The following is a 20,351-nucleotide window of genomic DNA, read 5'->3' as shown; positions in this document are numbered from 1 at the left end:
GCCCAGTGACAGTCCCTTAACGTGGTTGTTTGGGGATTCTCACGTGACAGCAAAGAGTAGCCACATCAGATTCAAAATATCGTGAAAGGCTGCATCGTGCCCTCCCTGCATCAAATGGTATTAGAGAACCGGGCATCCTCCATCACCGGCAGCATGCCACCAAACGTGAGAAACGATCCGACGAAAGGAAAGGAGCAGGAGGGCACCGGCAGCGATAGTCAAATGTCGCGTATGATGGAGATGATGACCCGAATGGACGAAAATTTGTTGCGTGTCAGCCGAGACGTGGCCAGCATGTCAAGGCGCCTAGATGGAATCGAGAATCGGCTTATGGCCATCGAGTCGACCGGGGAGGCACGTGCGGTGGTTGTACTGAATACAAGGGCGGGATCGACTGACGGCATGGACCGTCAAACATCTGTTGTCGCAGCCGGCGCCAGTCGGTTGGGTTCTGCTGATCGCACCCCTGCCCAAAGCGTGGGGCCTTCTTGTCATCCCGATCCGATAACTGGTGGCACCCAGGCGAACTCGGCACTCCTTGCAGGTACCCCACTGCACCCGGGTGCGCCCTAGCCCAGGCTTCGATTTCATGTGGGTCTGGGTCAGGTCTGGTGCGCAGGACCCCAGCAGCACGCGAGACCCTGCTGCAGGCCCCAGCGCAGCGACCCCACCTGAGAAGGAGCTTATCCTCCCCTTGGTCCCGCGCGTAGAGGCCTCACAGCAACCAACCAACGGGTGGAAGCTGGTGGACCCGTGTGGATGGGTCCGAACCCGAGAGGGTCCAGACCGAAACATTTTTCAGCGAGACACAGGCCTGGTCTCGGGGACCACCCTTTGGGTCCCTGGGAGCAGGTCCGGGTTCCGAACCCCCTTACCCGACCAACCCAGTTGGGTTTGGTTCGTGGTTCGTCCCGAATCAGACCCAACCCATTAATTTTGAACCCCAAAATAGATCCAATCCCGACCCAAACTTGCATCGGACCCGAATGGAGCTCCAGTTTGATTTTGAGCCGGGTCAAAATCAGACCCATAATCATATGGATTGTGGATTGAGTTCAAACCAAGCCTATTATCCCCATACTTGATCCTCGATCCAACCTATCAAAATCTGGGTCCGACGAGTAGTTTAGGACTTGACCCGATCTAGATCCAATCGGGTAATTCATCTGAGCACTACACTACCCAAACTCAGTATCCTTACCAGGCCCAAGCCTTTAACCCAACCCAGATCCAGAATTCCATACCAAACCCAATCCACTGCCCCTACCCTAATCCAACCCATAACCCAGACCTCTACTATCCAGTTCCTACCCACATAGAGCCCGAGACCCGGCAGCCTCATCCCCCTTATCTGGGACCTCCTGTCATACCGCTATCACAACGCCGGCTACAGATGGTTCCTGCCCACGGGCCAGCCAGACCAAGGCAGATTCAGCAGGGACCAGCGCGACCAGAGCACCGACAACAGGTCATCGAAATTCGCCAACCCCAGCAGTCAGGCGAACAAGACCATGGATATGAAGCAGTGTGGGATGATGACAACTTCTGGAATGAGCATCCTGTAAGAATGGTGGAGGCCCGACAACAGAGAGCACCAGAGCGGCCCTCCACGTATGGGGTGAAGTTAGAGCTTCCAAAGTTCACAGGTCGGTTCGATGCAGAGCAGTTCTTCGATTGGTCATATGTCGTCCAGTTCTTCTTCGACTACCACGATGTCGCCGAGCACCGTCGTGTCTCCCTAGCCTCTACCTGATTGAGAGGCCTAGCACAAACATGGTGGGTTGAGCTGCAGAGGTCGAGGGAGCGACAGGGATTAGAGCACGTACAGACTTGGGAAGAGATGCAGCGGTTGATGCAGTCTAAGTTTGTGCCATCAGATAACGCCGAGAGAGCCTACAAGGAGTACCTGACCCTGCGTCAAGGCACCAATATTGTGGCGGATTACACTGCTAAGTTCCATCGTCTTTCCCTACGAGTGCAGATCGAGGAGACCGCCCGTCAGCAGGTCACGAGGTATATTTCTGCTCTACATCCTGTTATTTCTGATGACTTCAGTTGCATCACAGTCGAGTCATTGGATCAGGCAAGTAGTTATGCCATGAATGTGGAGGAGAAACTGAAAAGGAGGCAGGAACATAGGACATCCCGTAGTGATCAGTCCAGTCAACCCAAGTCGAGTGTCCCAACCAGGGGAGCGAGCTCCCCTAGGAAAGAAGACTCAAAGTCCACCCTAGGAGTCAACCCTAGCAAACCCGATCAGTCTGGACCCGCATACCACATCAGATCCAAAGGTAAACCCACTAAGTCTACCATTCGTTGTTTTAGGTGCCAAGAGTTAGGTCATGTTGCGTCCAAGTGTCCTACCATGAGTAAAAACACCCATCTAGCAGAGGGCATTGTTGAGTCTGTGTTCGATAGTGAGAGCGAAGGTGAGTCGCCTATTGAGGGAGATGATGGGATGAAAGTCGTAGAGTTCGATGGCAGCATCGAAAATTTGTTAATCATTCGTTATGTTTTGACCACATCCTGAGAGTCAGCACCGACAAACTGGTTGCAGAATAATATTTTTAGAACCCGGTGCAACTGTGAGGGGCGCGCGTGTGATGTTATCATTGATACCGGGGCGTGCGAGAATATGGTGTTCGAAAGTGTCGTGTCCACCTTGAACCTAAAAACGGAAAAATTGTCCCAACTTTATAAGATGGCATGGTTCAAGAAAGGAAACAAAGTACCTATCACCCTGCGTTGTCTAGTTCAGTTTTTCATGGGGGAGCACTACCACGATGAAGTGTGGTGTGATTTAGCCCCTATGAGTGTGTGTCACATCCTTTTTGGGCGTCCTTGGCAGTATGACCTTAAGACCATTCATGATGGCCGTAAGAACACATACACATTTATCTTTAAGGGTCATAAGATAGTTCTTCTTCCTACCAAGGAGATCGGGTTTCCCCGGCTCGCGGGCCTATTTGACCGGTCTTACCTCCTTGAGTTGCCCGAAGATTGAAACCATTCTCTTATATCTACTATGTTTGATCTAATTGCTTACTGTGGAGAGAACAAGTCGTCAAAGCCGACTTTTCCCAACCAGGGGAGAATGATGCAGAGCAGGAATGGACCCGGATCCATACAGCGTGACCCAAGTCGGGGACCAGATCTACACTCTGGGGATCGAATCCAAGCAGCGGATCCAATCCAGATATCGGTTCCAAGACATGGGGAAGAGGTCCCACTGCATACCAATTCCAGGCGAGCACAGAGAGTACAGGACGAACAACTCCAGATCCAGCAGCACGCTGGAGCGGAATCGGGTCTGGGGTCGGACCCAAGACCCGAACCCGGCTGAAGCCTTTAAAAGACCCTCCTAGGGTTTTGTGCATAGCAAAGAGAACATTAAAATCGCAACCTGTTTTCTTTTTTTTCTGTTGGTTTTCTTTGGCAACAGTCGTTCTTTTCTTTTCAGCAGTATTGTTATTCCTTTTTTTTGTTTTCTTCTGTCAGTAGTTAAAATACATTAGACTCATTGTATTTAGGGGTGGCAATCGGGTCGGGTTGGCGGGTTAGCATACCTCAACCCTAACCTGACCCGTTTAATAAGCGGGTCGACTGTGGCAAACACGAACCCGACCCGCTTATTAAACGGGTAACCCGACACGACCCGCCAACTCGTTTAATAAACGGGTTGGGTCGGGTAAACGGGTTGGCGGGTTAGCGGGCGGGTTGGCAGGGTGGGTTGGCGGGCAGGTCGGGTAAACGGGTTGACCCGCCTGCCTAACCCGTTTATTAAACGGGTCAGCTGAGTTGGCGGGTTGGCATACCCCTAACACGAACCTGACCCGTTTAATAAACGGGTTAGGCGGGTCGACCCGTTTATTAAACGGGTTAGTTTAAGCCAAACCCAAATCCGCCTAAGAGTCGGGTTGGCGGGTCGTGTCAGGTTTTGCCACCCCTAATTGTATTGTCATCAGTTGATTACCCATTATTTCAATGCAGTCACTCGTTCAATCGAAGTTTCATTGAGATAAAAGAAAAGAACAAACACCCATAATATTTTTGGGTGGCTGTTTTCCTCTTATCACTGCACATCGTACGTTCGTGAGCCGAGTGCCAACCATCTCAGCAAGCAGGAGCATTGCAGCCGACCTTCCACACGCCATCAGTTGGTAGGTCTGCCCAGTGACAGTCCCTTAACGTGGTTGTTTGGGGATTCTCACGTGACAGCAAAGAGCAGCCACATCAAATTCAAAATACCGTGAAAGGATTCATCGTGCCCTCCCTGCATCAGTTTCCCACTTGCTTGCCCACTTGGGCCAAATTTGCCCACTAGGCATATGCGCCCCACCCCGCTTGGATCTCTTCCCAGCTGGATCCAAACCATTAATGCCCAAATCCATTATTTTAACCCAAATTTTAATTTGAATGATTTTCTCAAACTTTAATAAATTTTGAAATGAATTTTAAATACAATTTCTAATCAATATGCCTTCTACATTCCAAATCAATTGCCAATTTAAATATAATTCAATCACAAGTTAATTCCATAAAAAATTAACAATTAAATTCCCATTTAATTAAAAATAATAATTTAAATGCCCCTAAACAAAATTCAAATATTAATTGCAAATTTTTTGGGCAAAATTCCACTTTTATCATGGAAAATTCATAGAAAATTTCTCGGATTTTACATATTCAATATTAGATGTATTAGTAGTGTCATACAATATGACAATTCTAACTTTTTATTTTTAAAATATAAAATGCTTCTTAATTCAATTCGTAAACATTTCCTGATTACTTCTTGAAACCACTTCACATGGACCCAAAAAAAAATGTTTGCTTCTTGGTTTTGCTGCCCTCTCTAGCAGCTTCAGTGCACCTGTGTAAGTTTTTGCTTACATTTTCTTATTCCCCCCTACTTTTGTCTATAAGCTATAAAATGATTTCTATATGAATGTTCGAACTATTCCAAATTATCAACAGTAGCAACAACAACAATGGCAATCATATCAACAATGATAACAATGAGCTTATCATCATTGTCAACTTCTTAAAAAAAAGATGCTACCTTTGTCATGCATACAGACTTGCATTTGGAGGTTACCCTGCATATTGCATCCCTATTTGAAAATCAAACAATTTAATTATTGTTAGAGATATTGCTGTTATCTTCAAAAATATCATGAAATTAAGAAAGGGAAAATTTCTAAGTTTTTGATATTGTTAAAAACACAACTAAATTTATGTTCTGTTATCAAAAACATATTTCCATCGATTTAACTTGGGTTATCTTTATCCCAAGTTGAGTTACTAGGATAAAGTTACTGATTTACTGTCAAAACATAATATTTTTTTTGGGAAGTTTTTCAAAAAAAAACACCTAAAATTTTGGCAAAAATAAAAAACACACCTAAGTTTTGATAATTGCAGCACGCATTTGACAGCAACTTTAATGGAATCAAACCTTTTTTTTTTCATTAGCCATGAATAAATTTAGGTGTGCTTTTAACAATTGAAAACTTAGATGCATTTTTTATTATCACCCAAAATTTAGGTATGTTTGCCATATTATTGCAACATTATCACTATATTTTCAGAAATTTTATTTTCCTTTCTTCAGAAGTTTAAATATGATTTTTATTGTATTCCTTACATTTAAAAAATTGTCTACTTTTCTATACATTTTTTAAAAAATACATCACTAGAACCTATATTTTCATAGGTTTTCCTTAATTATGTATATTATTTAAACATGTTCTTGAGATTTTCCGAGATCTATAAAAACCCTAAAATATCCCATGGAATTGCCTTGTTGAGATATTACTAAGACTGATGTTTGTGACTATCATTTTAATACAAGTTCAATTTTAGCTTGACCAGAGAAAAGGAAGCACAAGGTAAAAACTTATGTAATTTCATTTTAAGTATACAAATCACACCTTAATGTTAAGCAAAAAACTGTAAAACAAAAGGCCTAAGATGTATTAATGTGCCATTCTAGTTAGCATACACGAATACCATCACTACATCTCACAGACACATGATGATCCAGGTCATCCATGCAAATTACAATGCCAATGCTTGCTCATTATATGTTCTTTATTTTATGACTGGAAATATTTAGAAAATGCAAAAGAGGGAATTGATATATAAAAGGTTGTGATTTGCCAACGTGGCATTGTGTTTAGTTGGTGTATAGCAGGAAAAACAAATTACCAGAAAAGGGGAAATTTTAATGAAAGTGCAACTCAGATTATAAATGGGAAACACATTGAGATGTTACAAAGCCTGTAGTACTATCAGAAAAGGGTCTATTTACTAACCTCACTCCACTTTTCTGCATTTGTTCCAGACCTGACTAAGCGGATCATTGATGATAACTCTGAATCTAATTTCTGAATCCGGGTTCGTATAAATTCTTGGTAACTCTCATGGTGATTCTCTTCATCATCCATTCGCTGTTCATCTTTAAGATCGACAGCATCAACAATGGAATTTGAAGAACTTCCACCATTGGTATGCAAAATATCAGTTGAAATAAGAGGCTGTATATCACTTCCATTAACTTTTCCATTCAATCATGTACCAACAACAGTAAACAGGAAAATAATTAGAAGATTGCTCCTTAACCAGAAAAAAAAAGAAAAAAAGAAAAAATCATTTGAACTGGGATCCATGACAAGTAAATACCGCTTGAACCAGTTTCTACATAGTCATCTTTTCGCAGACTGTTTATTCTCCAAATTTGAGGAGGATTAGAACCATTATCATCAATGTCTAAAAGACTTTCACGGGAATGTCGCTCCTCAGACCCATCCAAACATTTAGTGGTGTTGGATGATAATAATATTTTTCCTTCACCATCGCTCATCGCTGGCTTTATAATGAAATGAAAACTGACTCAGATCCAAAATTATACTCAAGCTAGAGTTAACAATAAAGGATATAAAAAACAAGTAATTTAAACATGGGCCTTTACAAAATTAATATTCATAATACACCAGTTTTCCATAAAGAAATTGCTTCCTAGAACATGAAAAAATTCTTGCACATACAGATGAATATAATTGTAAGAAATTCTGCATCATTGTCATATAGATGTTTAACAGACAATCTGTAATAACCGTAAAATTTGAGTGATTTTTCATATTCGGTCCGGGATCCGTTACCCGGATCCAAAAGGATATATATATATGGGTATTAAGGGTATATACGTATTAATAAGGTTTAATAAAAGAATAATTTTAAAAGTGCTATAATTAAAAAGATTTGGGTAAAGGGGGGTTTGGATCCATATTGGAGCCCACCACATCCAATTTATGGATCCATTACCCGAATTCAGGTGGATCCATATGGATCTGTCAAATTGCGGCTAACCCGGATCCACATTAGAGTGGATCTGTGACTTAATATTGACCTGGATCCACATTAGAGTGGATCTGGTACAGCGGCACCGCGGGTCGCGGGACCCGGACCCGACCCCATCTTAAAAGATTTAAAGATGCAGAATCGTGTTGGGGGCACGATTCTTGCCCAATACATCAAGAAATGGGGGAGGGTTACAGAGAGGCTGCAACCCATTTTTCTGCCATTTTCAGAGAGGGAGGGGATTTTTGCTCGATAATAGGGGAGAAGAAGACCTCGCCTTTCGGCAGATCCCCTATCACCTCTGGCAGATCCCCTATCACCTCTCGGCTCTTCCCTCCCACCTCGCTGGAGCCCTTCTCCTCGTCGACGACGAGCTTGTGCTTGCTTGCAGAAACACCGACAAACCTCCTTGCTCCCGATCTTGGTCGTCAAGGCAGCACCCACAGAGTTCGACCGAGCATTTCTCGCACAGCCAGCGTCAACCATCTCCCTCTTCAATCGCCGAAAAACAGGTAGGATCTTGTGCTTTCTTTGTACGTATTGACTGAGTTTTGTATGGGATTGGGTTGGTCAAGGGCAATGAGCTTGGATCTCACATGCCTTAAGCACTTGGTGCGATTTTGGGCTGCCGAAAAACCTAAGCCTGTAAGTTGGGGTTTTGGCAGCTGCGACAACAAGATTAGAAGGGGGTTAGGTGTGTGCTGGCGTAAACCCAAATCAACTAATCCTGAGAGTCGGGGTTTACGGTCGTGGTAACAGGGATTTGGACTGTCAAGAAAGAGAAATCTTGACTGTCAAGAATGGGAAATCTTGACAGTCAAGAAAGGGGGGGGGGGGGGGGGGTTATATCAACCCTAGTCCGAAAACCCCAAATCTATGATTTGGGGGTTTCGAAATTTTGTTTTATAGAGGGGGTTTGCATACGGTCATCAAGTGGTTTAGAGTGTTACTTCGATCTTGATGTCATGTATTTTGGTTTGAAATGGGCCAACACCGAATGATGAAATCTGTGGATGGTGTTTTATATGTCCTTTTCTAGTTTTTGGTACATGTATGAATCGACATGGATGATGTCATTGTTTTGGTTTAACTTTTTCATCAGAGGGTATAATGTGATTGGATGACACTTTCTCAATTATTGTTTCCTTGTCTATTTGTATGGATTACTTCAGATAATGTGATCATATGGGTTTTCTTGATCCGATTTGTTCCCTGGATCATATTTATCTTCTTGAGCAGATGGGTTTTTCCTGATTCCTGCATTTGATTCTATATCATCTACAAAGCCGTGTGTCTTGAGTCTGTTTTGGGCACCTGATTCCATGTGGAAAAGTATATAAGTAAACCATGTCTTAGCATTGTGTGCTTTATTGATTAATTAACCGAATATTTCTATTGGTATTCAGTAAACATAGTAAGTTTGGTGTTACTTTTGAATCTCATAAATTGTGCCTGAAATGCTATGTCTCTCATGTTTTTATTTAGTAACTAGCATGTCTGCCTGACTGCAAGATTGTGGTATAGATGAGTCACTTCACTTTTAGATTTGTCTTACAGGATTCAGATCAGTTCTCATCCACTATAGGCCTTGTCATATGCTAACTAGATAACCTGATTAGCATATATTATTCTGACAAATGTACCATGTTATATTTTGATTAGACATTGTTAACAATATTCACCACATTGATTTCATTGCAATAATATGATTTGATTTCACCGTACTGTTAGTATTGTAATATTATGACAGGTTTTCACACAGGAATACGAGTTGGACCATGATGAAACCTTCAGTCTAGTGGTGAAAATGGAGACCATACGCATTATTTTATCTCTTGTTGTTTAATATGGTTGGACGTTAAGCCAACTTGATGTTAAGAATGCATTTTTATATGGAGACTTTAAGGAAGAAGTTTATATAGAGCAACCTTAGGGATATAGTGAAAAAGATTTTTATCAATATGTATGCAAATTAAATAGGGCTATATATGGTCTTAAGCAAGCATCCAGATCCTGGTTTGAGAGCTTCTCCCTTGAGATTCAAAGGCATGGATTTGTGGGATCACAACTTGATCACTCTCTTTTTATATACAAAGGTAAAGGCTGATTAATTGTTCTACTCATCTATGTAGATGATATAATTCTTGCAGGAAATTCTGAGGAGCATATAGTGAAAATCAAAGAAATCTTGAGTCATAGGTTTAAGATGAAGGATCTGGGTAAGCTAAAATATTTCTTAGGAGTTAAAGTTGATAGAGGAAAGGACAAATTGGTGTTAATGCAACATAAATATACTATTGATTTACTAAACAAAGTTGGCATGAAAGACTCTAAGCCTCTCCTAACTCCCAGTCCATTAAATCAGAAACTTAGTCATGATGAAAGAGATTTATATGAAGATCCTACCAAGTACAGGAGTATCGTGGGTATACTACAATACCTTACATTCACAAGGCCTGATATTGTTTATGTTATGAACCAAATGTCATAATACATGCATGCTCCAAAAATCAATCATGAATACCTCAAAGGTGCTTTAGGTGATGGTCTATGTTACAAGAGAGGAAGTGGAACAAATAATGTTGTGACCATAATGGCTTATTCAGATGCGGATTGGGCAGGTGAACGAATATCAGTTTCAGGATATAGCATATTTCTTGAAACTAATCTTGTTTTATAAAGCAGTAAGAAACAAAAAGCAGTTGCACGATCTAGTACAGAGGTTCAGTACAGGGCAATGGTTGTTGCAACTTAAGAGATAATGTGGGTTAGATACTTGCTTGGTGAATTAGGTCAAAACATGCTATATTTCATATTATTCTGTGATAATAGTGCTATTAAGATCCTTTTTAATCCCATTCTGCATGGGAGAACTAAGCACATTGAAATAGATCAACATTTCATTCGAAGCAAAATTGAGAATAGAGAGATTGAGGCCAAGTTCATTGGAATGGAAGAGCAAGTGGCTGATTTGTTTACAAAAAGCTTGAGTAAACAACGATTCTGGTTTTTAAAGAACAAGTTGTCTCTATGGTTCTCACCATGCACAACTTGAGGGAGGCTGTTGAGACGTGACATTCTTGTCTGAATTCATAATTTGGATCCAGATTCATACTAGATCCAGATCTGGATCCAAATTTGGTTTATGCTGAAGTTATTTTTTGTTTATCATGTTTTATTATAAGTGTCGTATTGTATTTTCCAGTTTTGCCCCTTTTCTTGTATATTAGATTGTTGTAAATATAAGGCAATATTGTAAATGTTCATGTAAATTAGAAAGTTACTTTAATATAAGGAAAAGATCTCAAACGTCCCTGTTGTTGATGTTTTGGGGTATTTCAGCCGCTTCTTTTCCTCTCCATCATCTTCTTCTTCCAAGCAAAGATTCGGTTTTACACATCTTCATTGACTGAGATACAATATAAGAGCTAGATTGCCTCCTTTAAATAGAAGGAGTCTACGATTTTTATAAGGAGTCTACTAATATTGTTGAATATAACAAGCAGTCTAGGGTAAAATTACATAAGTACTCTCCAAAAAATTTGCTTCGTAGACTAACGCCCCCGAACCCCCACATTATGGGCAGGGGCCCCTGCAACCCCCCGACAACTTACCGCGAAATTGGATCAGCAGAAATTAAAGATTTATATCCAAGTAGGAAACAAGCTCCACACTCCAACATCACCTTGATAGACAACGCAACCTCCAATAAAAGAAATGAAACATCAATCACATACTAATATTACTCCAAAAATTAAAATCCATCGTAAACATCCATCACATACTAATATTACTCCAAAAATTAAAATCCATAGCAATGCCGATAATTGAGGGTGTAAGAGATTCATGGGGATTCTGAACCACCCGCCAGAAGCAGCAACAGTTCCACCTGTTGCACTTCAGAAGCCAGACATTTCCAGAGAGACTGCAATAAGGAAATCCAAGGACCAGATTCTAATTAGCACTACTTTTCAAGAACTCTTGGAAACCATTTGGAAGGTATGGCTAATTAACCTCACCATCATTTTGTTATTAAGCCCCATAACATTTGAGTATACAAAATTCAGATTCAACCAAGAGAATCAAACGCTGTTCAAGAATTCATATAAACTTTGATTCAGTTCCAAAGGAAGAGTGCAATTTCCAAGTAGAGGTGTATTGTTAAGGAAAATTGCACCCGAATTTTAACAGTCAGCACGGCCAATTAACCTCATTATAGTTTTGTTATTCAACCCCATAATACCATATTCAATTTCAACCAAGAGAATTAAATGCTGTTCAAAAATTCATATAAACTTCTATTCAGTTCGAAAGGAAGAGCGCAAATGACAAGTAGAGATGTATTATTGTAAAGGAAAATTGCACCCAAATTTTAACAATCAACATTGCCAGGTGTATTATTGAAAAGGAAAATTCCACCCAAAACTTAACAATCAACAAGATAACCAACAAAGCATTTCTAATATTTTACGTGGACGTCTGACTGATTTACCTACCGGTGACTTCCCCACTTTGTCACCATACATCCTGGTCAGTGTTCCCCAAGAACATCTCGTCTCCTCTCTTGTTTCTTCCATTCTTGATCGAGTACCTTCCCACTCTCTGGATTCAACCGCAAAGAAGCCCGTTCTTTCTTTCTCTAAACGACTCAATATACCTTCAATTCCTCCATCACCATGTTGCTTCTCTCTGCCAAACAAGAACCCAAGAACACCACCATTTCATCATAATTCCAGCTGAACAAAACCATTCCGTTTCAGAAGTAATCTCAAATACTTACATCGAAGGAGTCGTCGATGACGCAGCAGACGAATACGAGACGAAAGATGAAGAATTCCCGAAATCAGAGTGTAAATGCGAGTCCAAATTCCGAAGAACATACCCATTTGCAACCTTAATCTCCGAATTCTCGTCCTCCTCCTCCTTTGAGTCCCAACCGGCCGAAAGCCACCCGCCTTCCGCAACGATGGCATTCACCAAATCCATCCGACCAGCTGCCACCAACTCTTTCTTGGAGGGAAACATACTCGGCCTCTCCGAATTCTTCATGAATTCTAAAATCTCGCCCTCGAGATCGAAATCCCCATCGAATCTTGACCCCCTCACCATGACCGAGCCCTTGCCGAACGTCCATCTTAGCACTATTCCATTGGGAGCAGGAAGAAAGGAGAGATGGGCAGGCTGCTTTATGCAAGAAATGGAAGCGGAGGAGGAGGAGAGGAAGAGGGAATGGTGGTGGTAGTGGTGGTGGTGCAACGCCATGAATCAACAGAGGATCCCCAAGCAAAAGCAAAAGGAGACGTGGGTATCACCATGTGTGGTTGCTTTTTTTCTCTCTCATGAGGAGATGGATTTTTTCCCAGAGAAGCAAAGAATGCTTTGTGGTGTGGAAAGTTTGGGAAAGGCATGTTTATTCAAGGTGGGGGATGTGCTGCCAATGGTGACGACAACCATCCATCATGTAAGTTCTTGTTCAGTTTGAGAGAGAGTGAGAGAGAGAGAGGCAATAGTGGGAGAGGGAATTGGCAACCACCAAACAGGATTTGAAATTTGGAAGGGTAGAAGAACGTGGAAAAGAAAGGAAAAAACCCTTTCTTCTGTTTGATTGATTGCAGGTGACAGAACTCCCACGTGATTTTTTTTTTGACAATTTTTTCATTCAAGTCTCAATTCCGCAAGATGGCCTCAAATAAGCCAAACCGTAAAAAAAAAAAAAACCTTTTTTGTGCTCTTTCGGTCCCGATCCGATGTGACGGATACCAAATCCGGCCTAATAGGAGAGCACGGATACAAATAGAGTTGGTAAAGGCTCAACAGAAGGTGGCGCAACAGAAGGTGTTCGGGCTCGGCTTGGTTTGTTAATTAAATTGGATAGCTCGAACTCGGCTCGTGTTCATAACGTGCTTAGCGCAGCTCACGAACAAATCTCATGAACAGTTCAAACAGCAAAACAAGTCGAGTTTTGGCTCGACCCTAGCTCGAACTCACAAGATCATGAGTGTTCAACTCATGATTATACGAGCTAAGCTCGAGCTCGCGAAATCACGTGTCGTTCAGCTTATGAGAAGGCACGAGCTTGGCATGAGTCCCGTTCAGTTTGTGAGATATATATGCACATTGATATATAAAGAAAAGAAAGCCCTACAACAGAAATTTTAAATCATTCTAAAGAAAAGAAAAAATGAATAATGATAAGAAGCTTAAAAAATCCTAAAAATATAAAAGAGAACCAAAATCTTCAAACAAAAGAAAACCCTAACCATAATTTCTGAGAGCAAGACACACAAAGATTTAAGAAGAACCCATTCAACACAAACCCATGACATCACATGAAAAGAAAAGAGAGAGAGAGAGACCGTGGTCCGTGGACCCGTCGATGTGAGTCCGATCTTCCAACGGTCTAACATCACTCCTCTTGGCTATGCTGACGGCTGGAACAAAGGACAGATCCACTTGGGTCTCCAAGAACCCATATTCCAGAGATATTAGGCTAGTGAAGGAATCAGAAGAAATCAAGACTGTCTAAGAGTCTAAACCACGAAGGTGCCAATACGTCCAAAACCATCATGTCATTTTTTGTTTTCTTTAAATAAAATTAGTTTTTAAATCAAATAAACTTCTTTTCAATTTTCATTATGAGATTTCGTCAGGTAGTCATGATAGTGTCTTTCACATAAATAAAGCAACGTTAAAAAAGATAAGTGAAATTACAAAATTACCTACCAATGGTGCGATGCAATATACATTAAAGGGCATATAAAAAAATTAAATGAGGTTATAATTGTAATTATAAAAAAATATTTTATTAATTGTTTTTACCCATCATTTCAACTAATATTTAAATATAAAAATAAACATATTACAAAAATCCTTCATTATTCACCTTTTAAATGCATTAAAAAATGAAGATATCATTTCAAATTTATTAATTTATATATGTTTTATGACATTTTATACAGTGTTACGTTATATAGAAAATTTTGTTATATATTTATAAATTAAAATTATATTTGTAACTTCGCAAAATCTCAAACTTATAACTTTTTAGAATAATTTTGAAAGCTCTATAATTAGTTTTTGTTTAGAGTTTAATATAAGTAAAAATGAACATGATAACTTTGTTTCAATATTAACTATATTTAAGGTGCGTACAAGAGAAACATAGAAACAATTGAGACAGATTGGAGGTTTGATATTATCTGTATTTTGATACCCCAAACAGGTAACTGAGTCTGTTTCAAAAAAGATAGCAAGTGACCAAGCACGAATTTCTTATAATCATTTGTGGCAAGGGATGCATTCAACTTCTGAAGAAGTTCATGAGGTCTATCACCTAGGATAATATTCGATAGCCTCGTCCCCTAACTTCGATGACCGAAGACACCAAGTCAATTACTACTCAAGGGGTGTAGTTGTTAGAAACCTATCTATCAGAGTTTTTATATTATCCCATTATCTTCTTTGATGAAACCAAAGAGATGAATGGGTATGTCCGGTTCTATTTTAACTAACGAACCATTCTACATGCTCTGGCCTTTTAAACCAGCTCGAGCATCTTACCTGTGAAGGCAATCATCACCATTTATGTGATTTTCATTTTTATCATTGTGCATTTGCACACTACGAGGTTACCATAAACCTCTCATTTAATCATCGTACTATTAACATGATGCACATGTCTTGTAGTACTAGTACAATGAAAGGGGTATCACTTTCTTAAAAAGAAACCTCAACTTTGTTTAGAAAATCTCAATGTCCCATGCTCTAGGCTGGAGATTTCTGAGTCATTTTTGAATATCAAAACAAAAGACCATGCGTACCTCTTAGGGCTACGCATGGTTGAGGGTAAGACTTGGCTGCGAATAAGCAACCACTAGATATTCGTTTTTGCTTTTCGAAATAATAAATATTACAAATATTGAAATCTAGCATTAGAAAAAAAATCTTTAATGACTCGGCAAGCATGCTGATGTCTTTTTTGAAATTTGTTGTAGTTTTGAAAAGATTTTTAAATAAAGAATATGTGAAAACCAGACATCAAATAATAAAAATCGGCTCTCACTAGTGGTAGAGACCGGGTCGAACTCAAGAAACGAGAATATTTCGTATTCAAACAAACAACTAAACTATTTTTTATTGCCGAAATGAAAAAAAAATACGAAGAAAAGTAAACTACTTGGCTATTACAATGAATGAATACCCTACGTAGAGGGCTTAAAAGACTTTATTTACAAACCATAATTAAATTCCTAAATTGTAAAATAAAAGCAAAAATCTTCTATTCTTGTGCTTCTGTGTCACTTGATCACTTTCGCTCCGCTCTTGTGCGATCCTGCACAAGTCAAACGAACACAAGCAGTGCACGAGATAGAAGTAGAAATTATGCTGAACTAACTAAATGCTAAAAATATGAAATCATGAAAGTTAAATCAGAAAACAGGGAAACGATGAATCAAACAGAAAATTAAATCAGCAAATGAAAAACAAGAACTTTGGAGATGAACAAAACAGAGAACACGATTGAAATACAAACAGGAAAAATAGGAAATTACTTGAAAAACATGAAATCAAGAAAGAAGAAATGCAACGAATGAAAACAGGAATTTCATCGACTAACATCTATCTGAAAAATTGGAAACCAGAATGGAAGAGCAAACAGGAACTTAGAATTGCAAGAAAAACTGGAAATTACTGAATTAAAAAATAGAGAAAAACTGAATGTAAAATAAGACCTTAAAGAATGCAGAAAACAGGAAAATCAATGTTAAACAGGAAATGACTGTAATGGAAAAACAAGAATTTAAAGAATGAAAGACACAGGAAAATGAAATATGAAACAGGAAAAATGAAAGAAACAGGAATTTTAATGAAGAGATTCAATTCAATCGATCCAGATGATCGATCGTTATTTACACAAGTCGTGTGTCACTTGAGAACCAATAGAACACCTACCAGAATTCAAATACAACTAGGGGTGGCAATCGTGTCGGGTTGGCGGGTCAGCATACCTCAACCCGAACCCGACCCATTTATTAAATGGGTCGGCTGTGGCAAACACGAACCTGACCCATTTAATAAACGGGTAACCCGACACGACCCGCCAACCCATTTAATAAATGGGTTGGGTCGGGTAAACGGGTTCTCAGGTTTGCGGGTCGGGTTGGTGGGTTGACGGGTCGGGTTGGCGGGTTGACGGGTCGGGTTGGCGGGTCGGGTTGGCGGGTTGACCCACCCGCCTAACCCGTTTATTAAACGGGTTGGCATACCCCTAACACGAACCCGACCCGTTTAATAAACGGGTTAGGCGGGTCGACTCATTTATTAAACGGGTTCATTTTTTCCAAACCCGATCCCGCCTAAGAGGTAGGTTGGCGGGTCGGGTCAGGTTTTGCCACCCCTAAATACAACCGATCAAAACTCAAAAATTCAGACATTTGACAAAAATCGAATATTAATCGATCGATTGAAATCAAATATTTAATCCAAAAATCAGACAATTAAATCATTCCACCGTGAAACCGATTTGTATGGTGAAGAAAAGGAATTCCGGCGAAGCAGAGTGGATTCCGACTAGGAGATGATTTTCGTTTGCTTTTAAAATCCAACCGGATAGTAGAGGGATTTTGACCGATCCGGATAGTTGAGATGCTTTCACGGTAGATGCATACTCAAATCTGGCAGATACAAGCGCAGATGATTCCAGAACAGCAGATCAAATTTGTTCTGCCAGTGAACAGAAGATTCTGGCGAACAGTGAAATTTCGGTAGCTATATTGCAATTCATCCTAACTAAAACAATGCATATGATTTAGAATTGAAAAGCAATCTGGAAATGAACTATGCCTATGAACTCAAATCAGACTACGATCTATAAATCTCTGAATCGAAATACAGTCAAACAAGATTTGAATGTATGCTAAAATGCAAAAATCAGATAAAATTAAATCTACGATGTCACTTTATTTTGATTTTCTCAGCTTAACTAATTTAATGAAGAGTAGAAGGAGGAATGAGAATAGAAATAGAATAAGGAGAAGAAGAATAAGATCATAGAAAAGAAGACTTACCGTAGACTGGAGGGGTTAGAAGAGAGGTGGACTCCTCTCGTATGCCATCGTCATAGTTGGTTGCCTCCACCAGATTGAGAAAGAAGAGAGAAAAAGGGAGAAGGGGAAGAAAAGGCAAGAAGTGGTGGAGGAGAAGGGTTAGGAGAAAGGGAGAAGGCATAAGGGAGAAGACAATTTCATTTTCCCCTTTTCGTGAGTTTTAAAAACCATCGGGTAGGTTGTTACCGATTTTTAAAAAATTCTAAAATAAACTACCCTAAAAAAAATATTTACAAAATAACTCATTTTGCCTATGTTTAAAAAAATCTAGTTACTCTGTTTTAACTCTATGTTTTTTTTTTATTTTCAAAAACTAAACTACTACAATTATGTCAAAAACTAAAATATGCATTAAAATGTAAAATAAAGCTATTTTTCATGCATTTTCTATTTTTAAATCATTTTAACTCATTTACTCAAAACTAGCATAAAATAGGGTTTTAAAATCATTTTCTCATGAAATCATGCATATTTTAGTATGAAATACAATAAAAAATACATGCATGATCACATGCACAAACTTCGTACCTTATAATGTTATATATATACATAATACATATATATCAAACATAAGCATGTGCACATTACAGTGTGATGACATAATACATACACACACATATATCTATCTATCTATATATATATATATTAAAACATGAGCATGTGCATATTATAGTGCGACAATAATGTAAATAACATAAAGCAAGACTCGATATGCGAAACTACACATCAAACTAAATGAATTGCATAAACAATGCACGATATAGACAACCATATATTGGCTAAGTAAATTGTGTAAGCAGTAGCCTATGCACGTAATAGCGTTGCGGCAAAGTAAATGATATAAAACCAAGCTCGATGTGTGAAACCATACATCGAGCTAAATAAACAGCATAAGTGATGCACGATGTACGAAACCATATATCGACTAAGTAAATTACATAAGTAATACCCTGTGCATGTAACAACGCGGCGGTAAAGTAAATCACATGAATTTTAAATGGACAAGAATACACAAATATGCATTCGTGAGTTAAAAGCATATATATGTATGTATATATATATACATATAAGCTAAAAGTATTCTATCATTTGTCCTCGTATGCAACTTTTTCTTAACTCAGAGACGGTTGAACTTGTTGACAATTTTGAGCATAGGTTTTCAAGGGCTCGTGCCTTGGTGCATGTGTCACGTCCTTTACACCGATGGAGTGCGCTAAAATATATTTTATTATGCTGCGAAAGAAATGATGAAACCTTTTTAAATTCATTGAAGTAAGAAATGCTTGTATCGTAGGGGTCAAATCTGAACCTGGTTCTAGTCGACCGGGCAGAGCCAAGCTCATGCCAAGGGTGAACCAAGCTTGGCTCGGTGCTAGCTGGGCTCATCTCAACTGCGTCAAACCAGCAGAAAGCGATGACCAAGTTGGGCTCAGTAATGACTATGCTCAACTCGGTCGAGTCTACCCAGCATGGCTGGGCAGGCCACAGCCGGGCCAGGTTCAGTTGGAACCCAACTCAGCCAGGCTAGGGTCCGGGCAAAAGGGAAACAAAGGGAGGTGGGCTCGGTGGTCAAGCCGAACCTGGCTTGGCCCTTACTCTGGACAAGATCGAGCCTAGGCTCGGTCCTTCAGTTTAGAAAACTGGGTTGTGCTTGATTCAAACCGAGCCTAGCTTGGTGACATGCCTCAGCTGCAGCTAAAGGACATAGGAGAAACGAGAAAGGGGGTAGGAAGGTGTTGCCCTCCTACATTTGTCAAAAGAGGGAGAGGGCAGGAGGGTGCTGCCCTCCTATGCCTGTCAAAAGAGAGAGTGGGTAGGACGACATTGGCCTCCTACGCCTGACAAAGGAGGGAGAGGGCAGGAAGGCCAGTGCCCTCCTGTCGGCACTAACCCGAGAGAAAGGGAAGGGGGGAGCAGGAGACGGGAAAGAAGGGAGGCATACCTGAGAGGGGGTTGGCAGCTCTGACGAAGGGGGTTGGCCGCTCTGATGAAGGGGGAGGGAGAGAGTGTGTGAGAGAGCATACACATACCTGAGGGGGAAGCGACATTGGTCTGGTGTGCCAGTGACAGAAAAAGGAAAAACAGGGGGAATAGGTAAGAGATGGAGTCGAGGGAGCTCGGAGGTGAGGGTTCGATGAGAAAAGAGAGGGAGACAAAAGAGTGGCCATTCTGTTTTTCGGCAAGGGAAGGAGACGGGGCCTTGGGGGTCAGAGGTCGCGTAGGGGAGAATGAGGCAAGGGTCTCAGGTTTCAGCAGAGGAATCTGGGGGAGGAGTTTGCGTGAAAATGACCCCCCCCCCCCTGTGGGGGGTTTAAGTAGGAAATGGGGGAGTGAATCTAGATCCAATCGGATTCAACCTGGATACAACTATTTTTTTTAAAATCATGAGTGTTACAACCTACCCCTCTTAAAAGAATTTCATCCTCAAAATATCATTCAAAGGTTATTTGTTGAGACCATAGTCTAAGTTAATTGAGGTTAACAAGGATACACAACATGTGTGTATACCCAAACATATAAGCTCTTAAAGTGATCAAGACAACTCATAATGAGTTTCTGCGAAAAGTTTTGAACTAATTACTTGGTTGAACAAAATTTATATAAAACTATCACTTAAAGGAGTTATGATATCAAGTACATAACCCAAAACTACAGGAGATAGGTCTAACATACAAGCAAATTGAGCAGAAACAAAGAATGGGTCACTCCTGAATCAAAGAAGACCTTAGCACTAAAACCTGCAATAAGGAGTGTACCTTCAATGACATTTGCGTCCTTTTTCAATTCTTCCGTTGAAGTGTCATAGACGTGGTTGGTAGTCTTCTTTTGACCCTGCTGTTGGCATGGCTACTACTGTTGCTATCGAGGTTGCTGAGGCTGACC

The 20,351-nt window shown here is 40.3% G+C and overlaps 1 protein-coding gene across 1 annotated transcript in view; it reads right to left on the bottom strand.

Annotated features, from left to right (window-relative positions):
- LOC149827850 (protein PTST homolog 2, chloroplastic-like) overlaps window positions 1–12,680 on the bottom strand; it is a 34,495-nt gene extending 21,815 nt beyond the window's left edge. Inside the window, exons 1-4 of the mRNA XM_090018269.1 lie at window positions 12,143–12,680; window positions 11,859–12,051; window positions 6,685–6,871; window positions 6,318–6,559 (exon numbers count right to left, since the gene is read on the bottom strand). Coding sequence (XP_089874395.1) covers window positions 6,318–6,559; window positions 6,685–6,871; window positions 11,859–12,051; window positions 12,143–12,624 — 1,104 coding nt within the window. The 5' untranslated portion in view covers window positions 12,625–12,680. The remainder of the gene's footprint in view (window positions 1–6,317; window positions 6,560–6,684; window positions 6,872–11,858; window positions 12,052–12,142) is intronic.
- Between the last annotated feature and the right edge of the window lie 7,671 nt (window positions 12,681–20,351).

Source organism: Nuphar pumila, chromosome 10, assembly GCF_984573655.1.
Source record: "Nuphar pumila chromosome 10, dmNupPumi1.hap1.1, whole genome shotgun sequence".
Lineage (NCBI taxonomy): Eukaryota > Viridiplantae > Streptophyta > Magnoliopsida > Nymphaeales > Nymphaeaceae > Nuphar > Nuphar pumila.
Note: the sequence above shows the minus strand (reverse complement) of the source record. Positions and strands in the feature narration are given on the sequence as shown.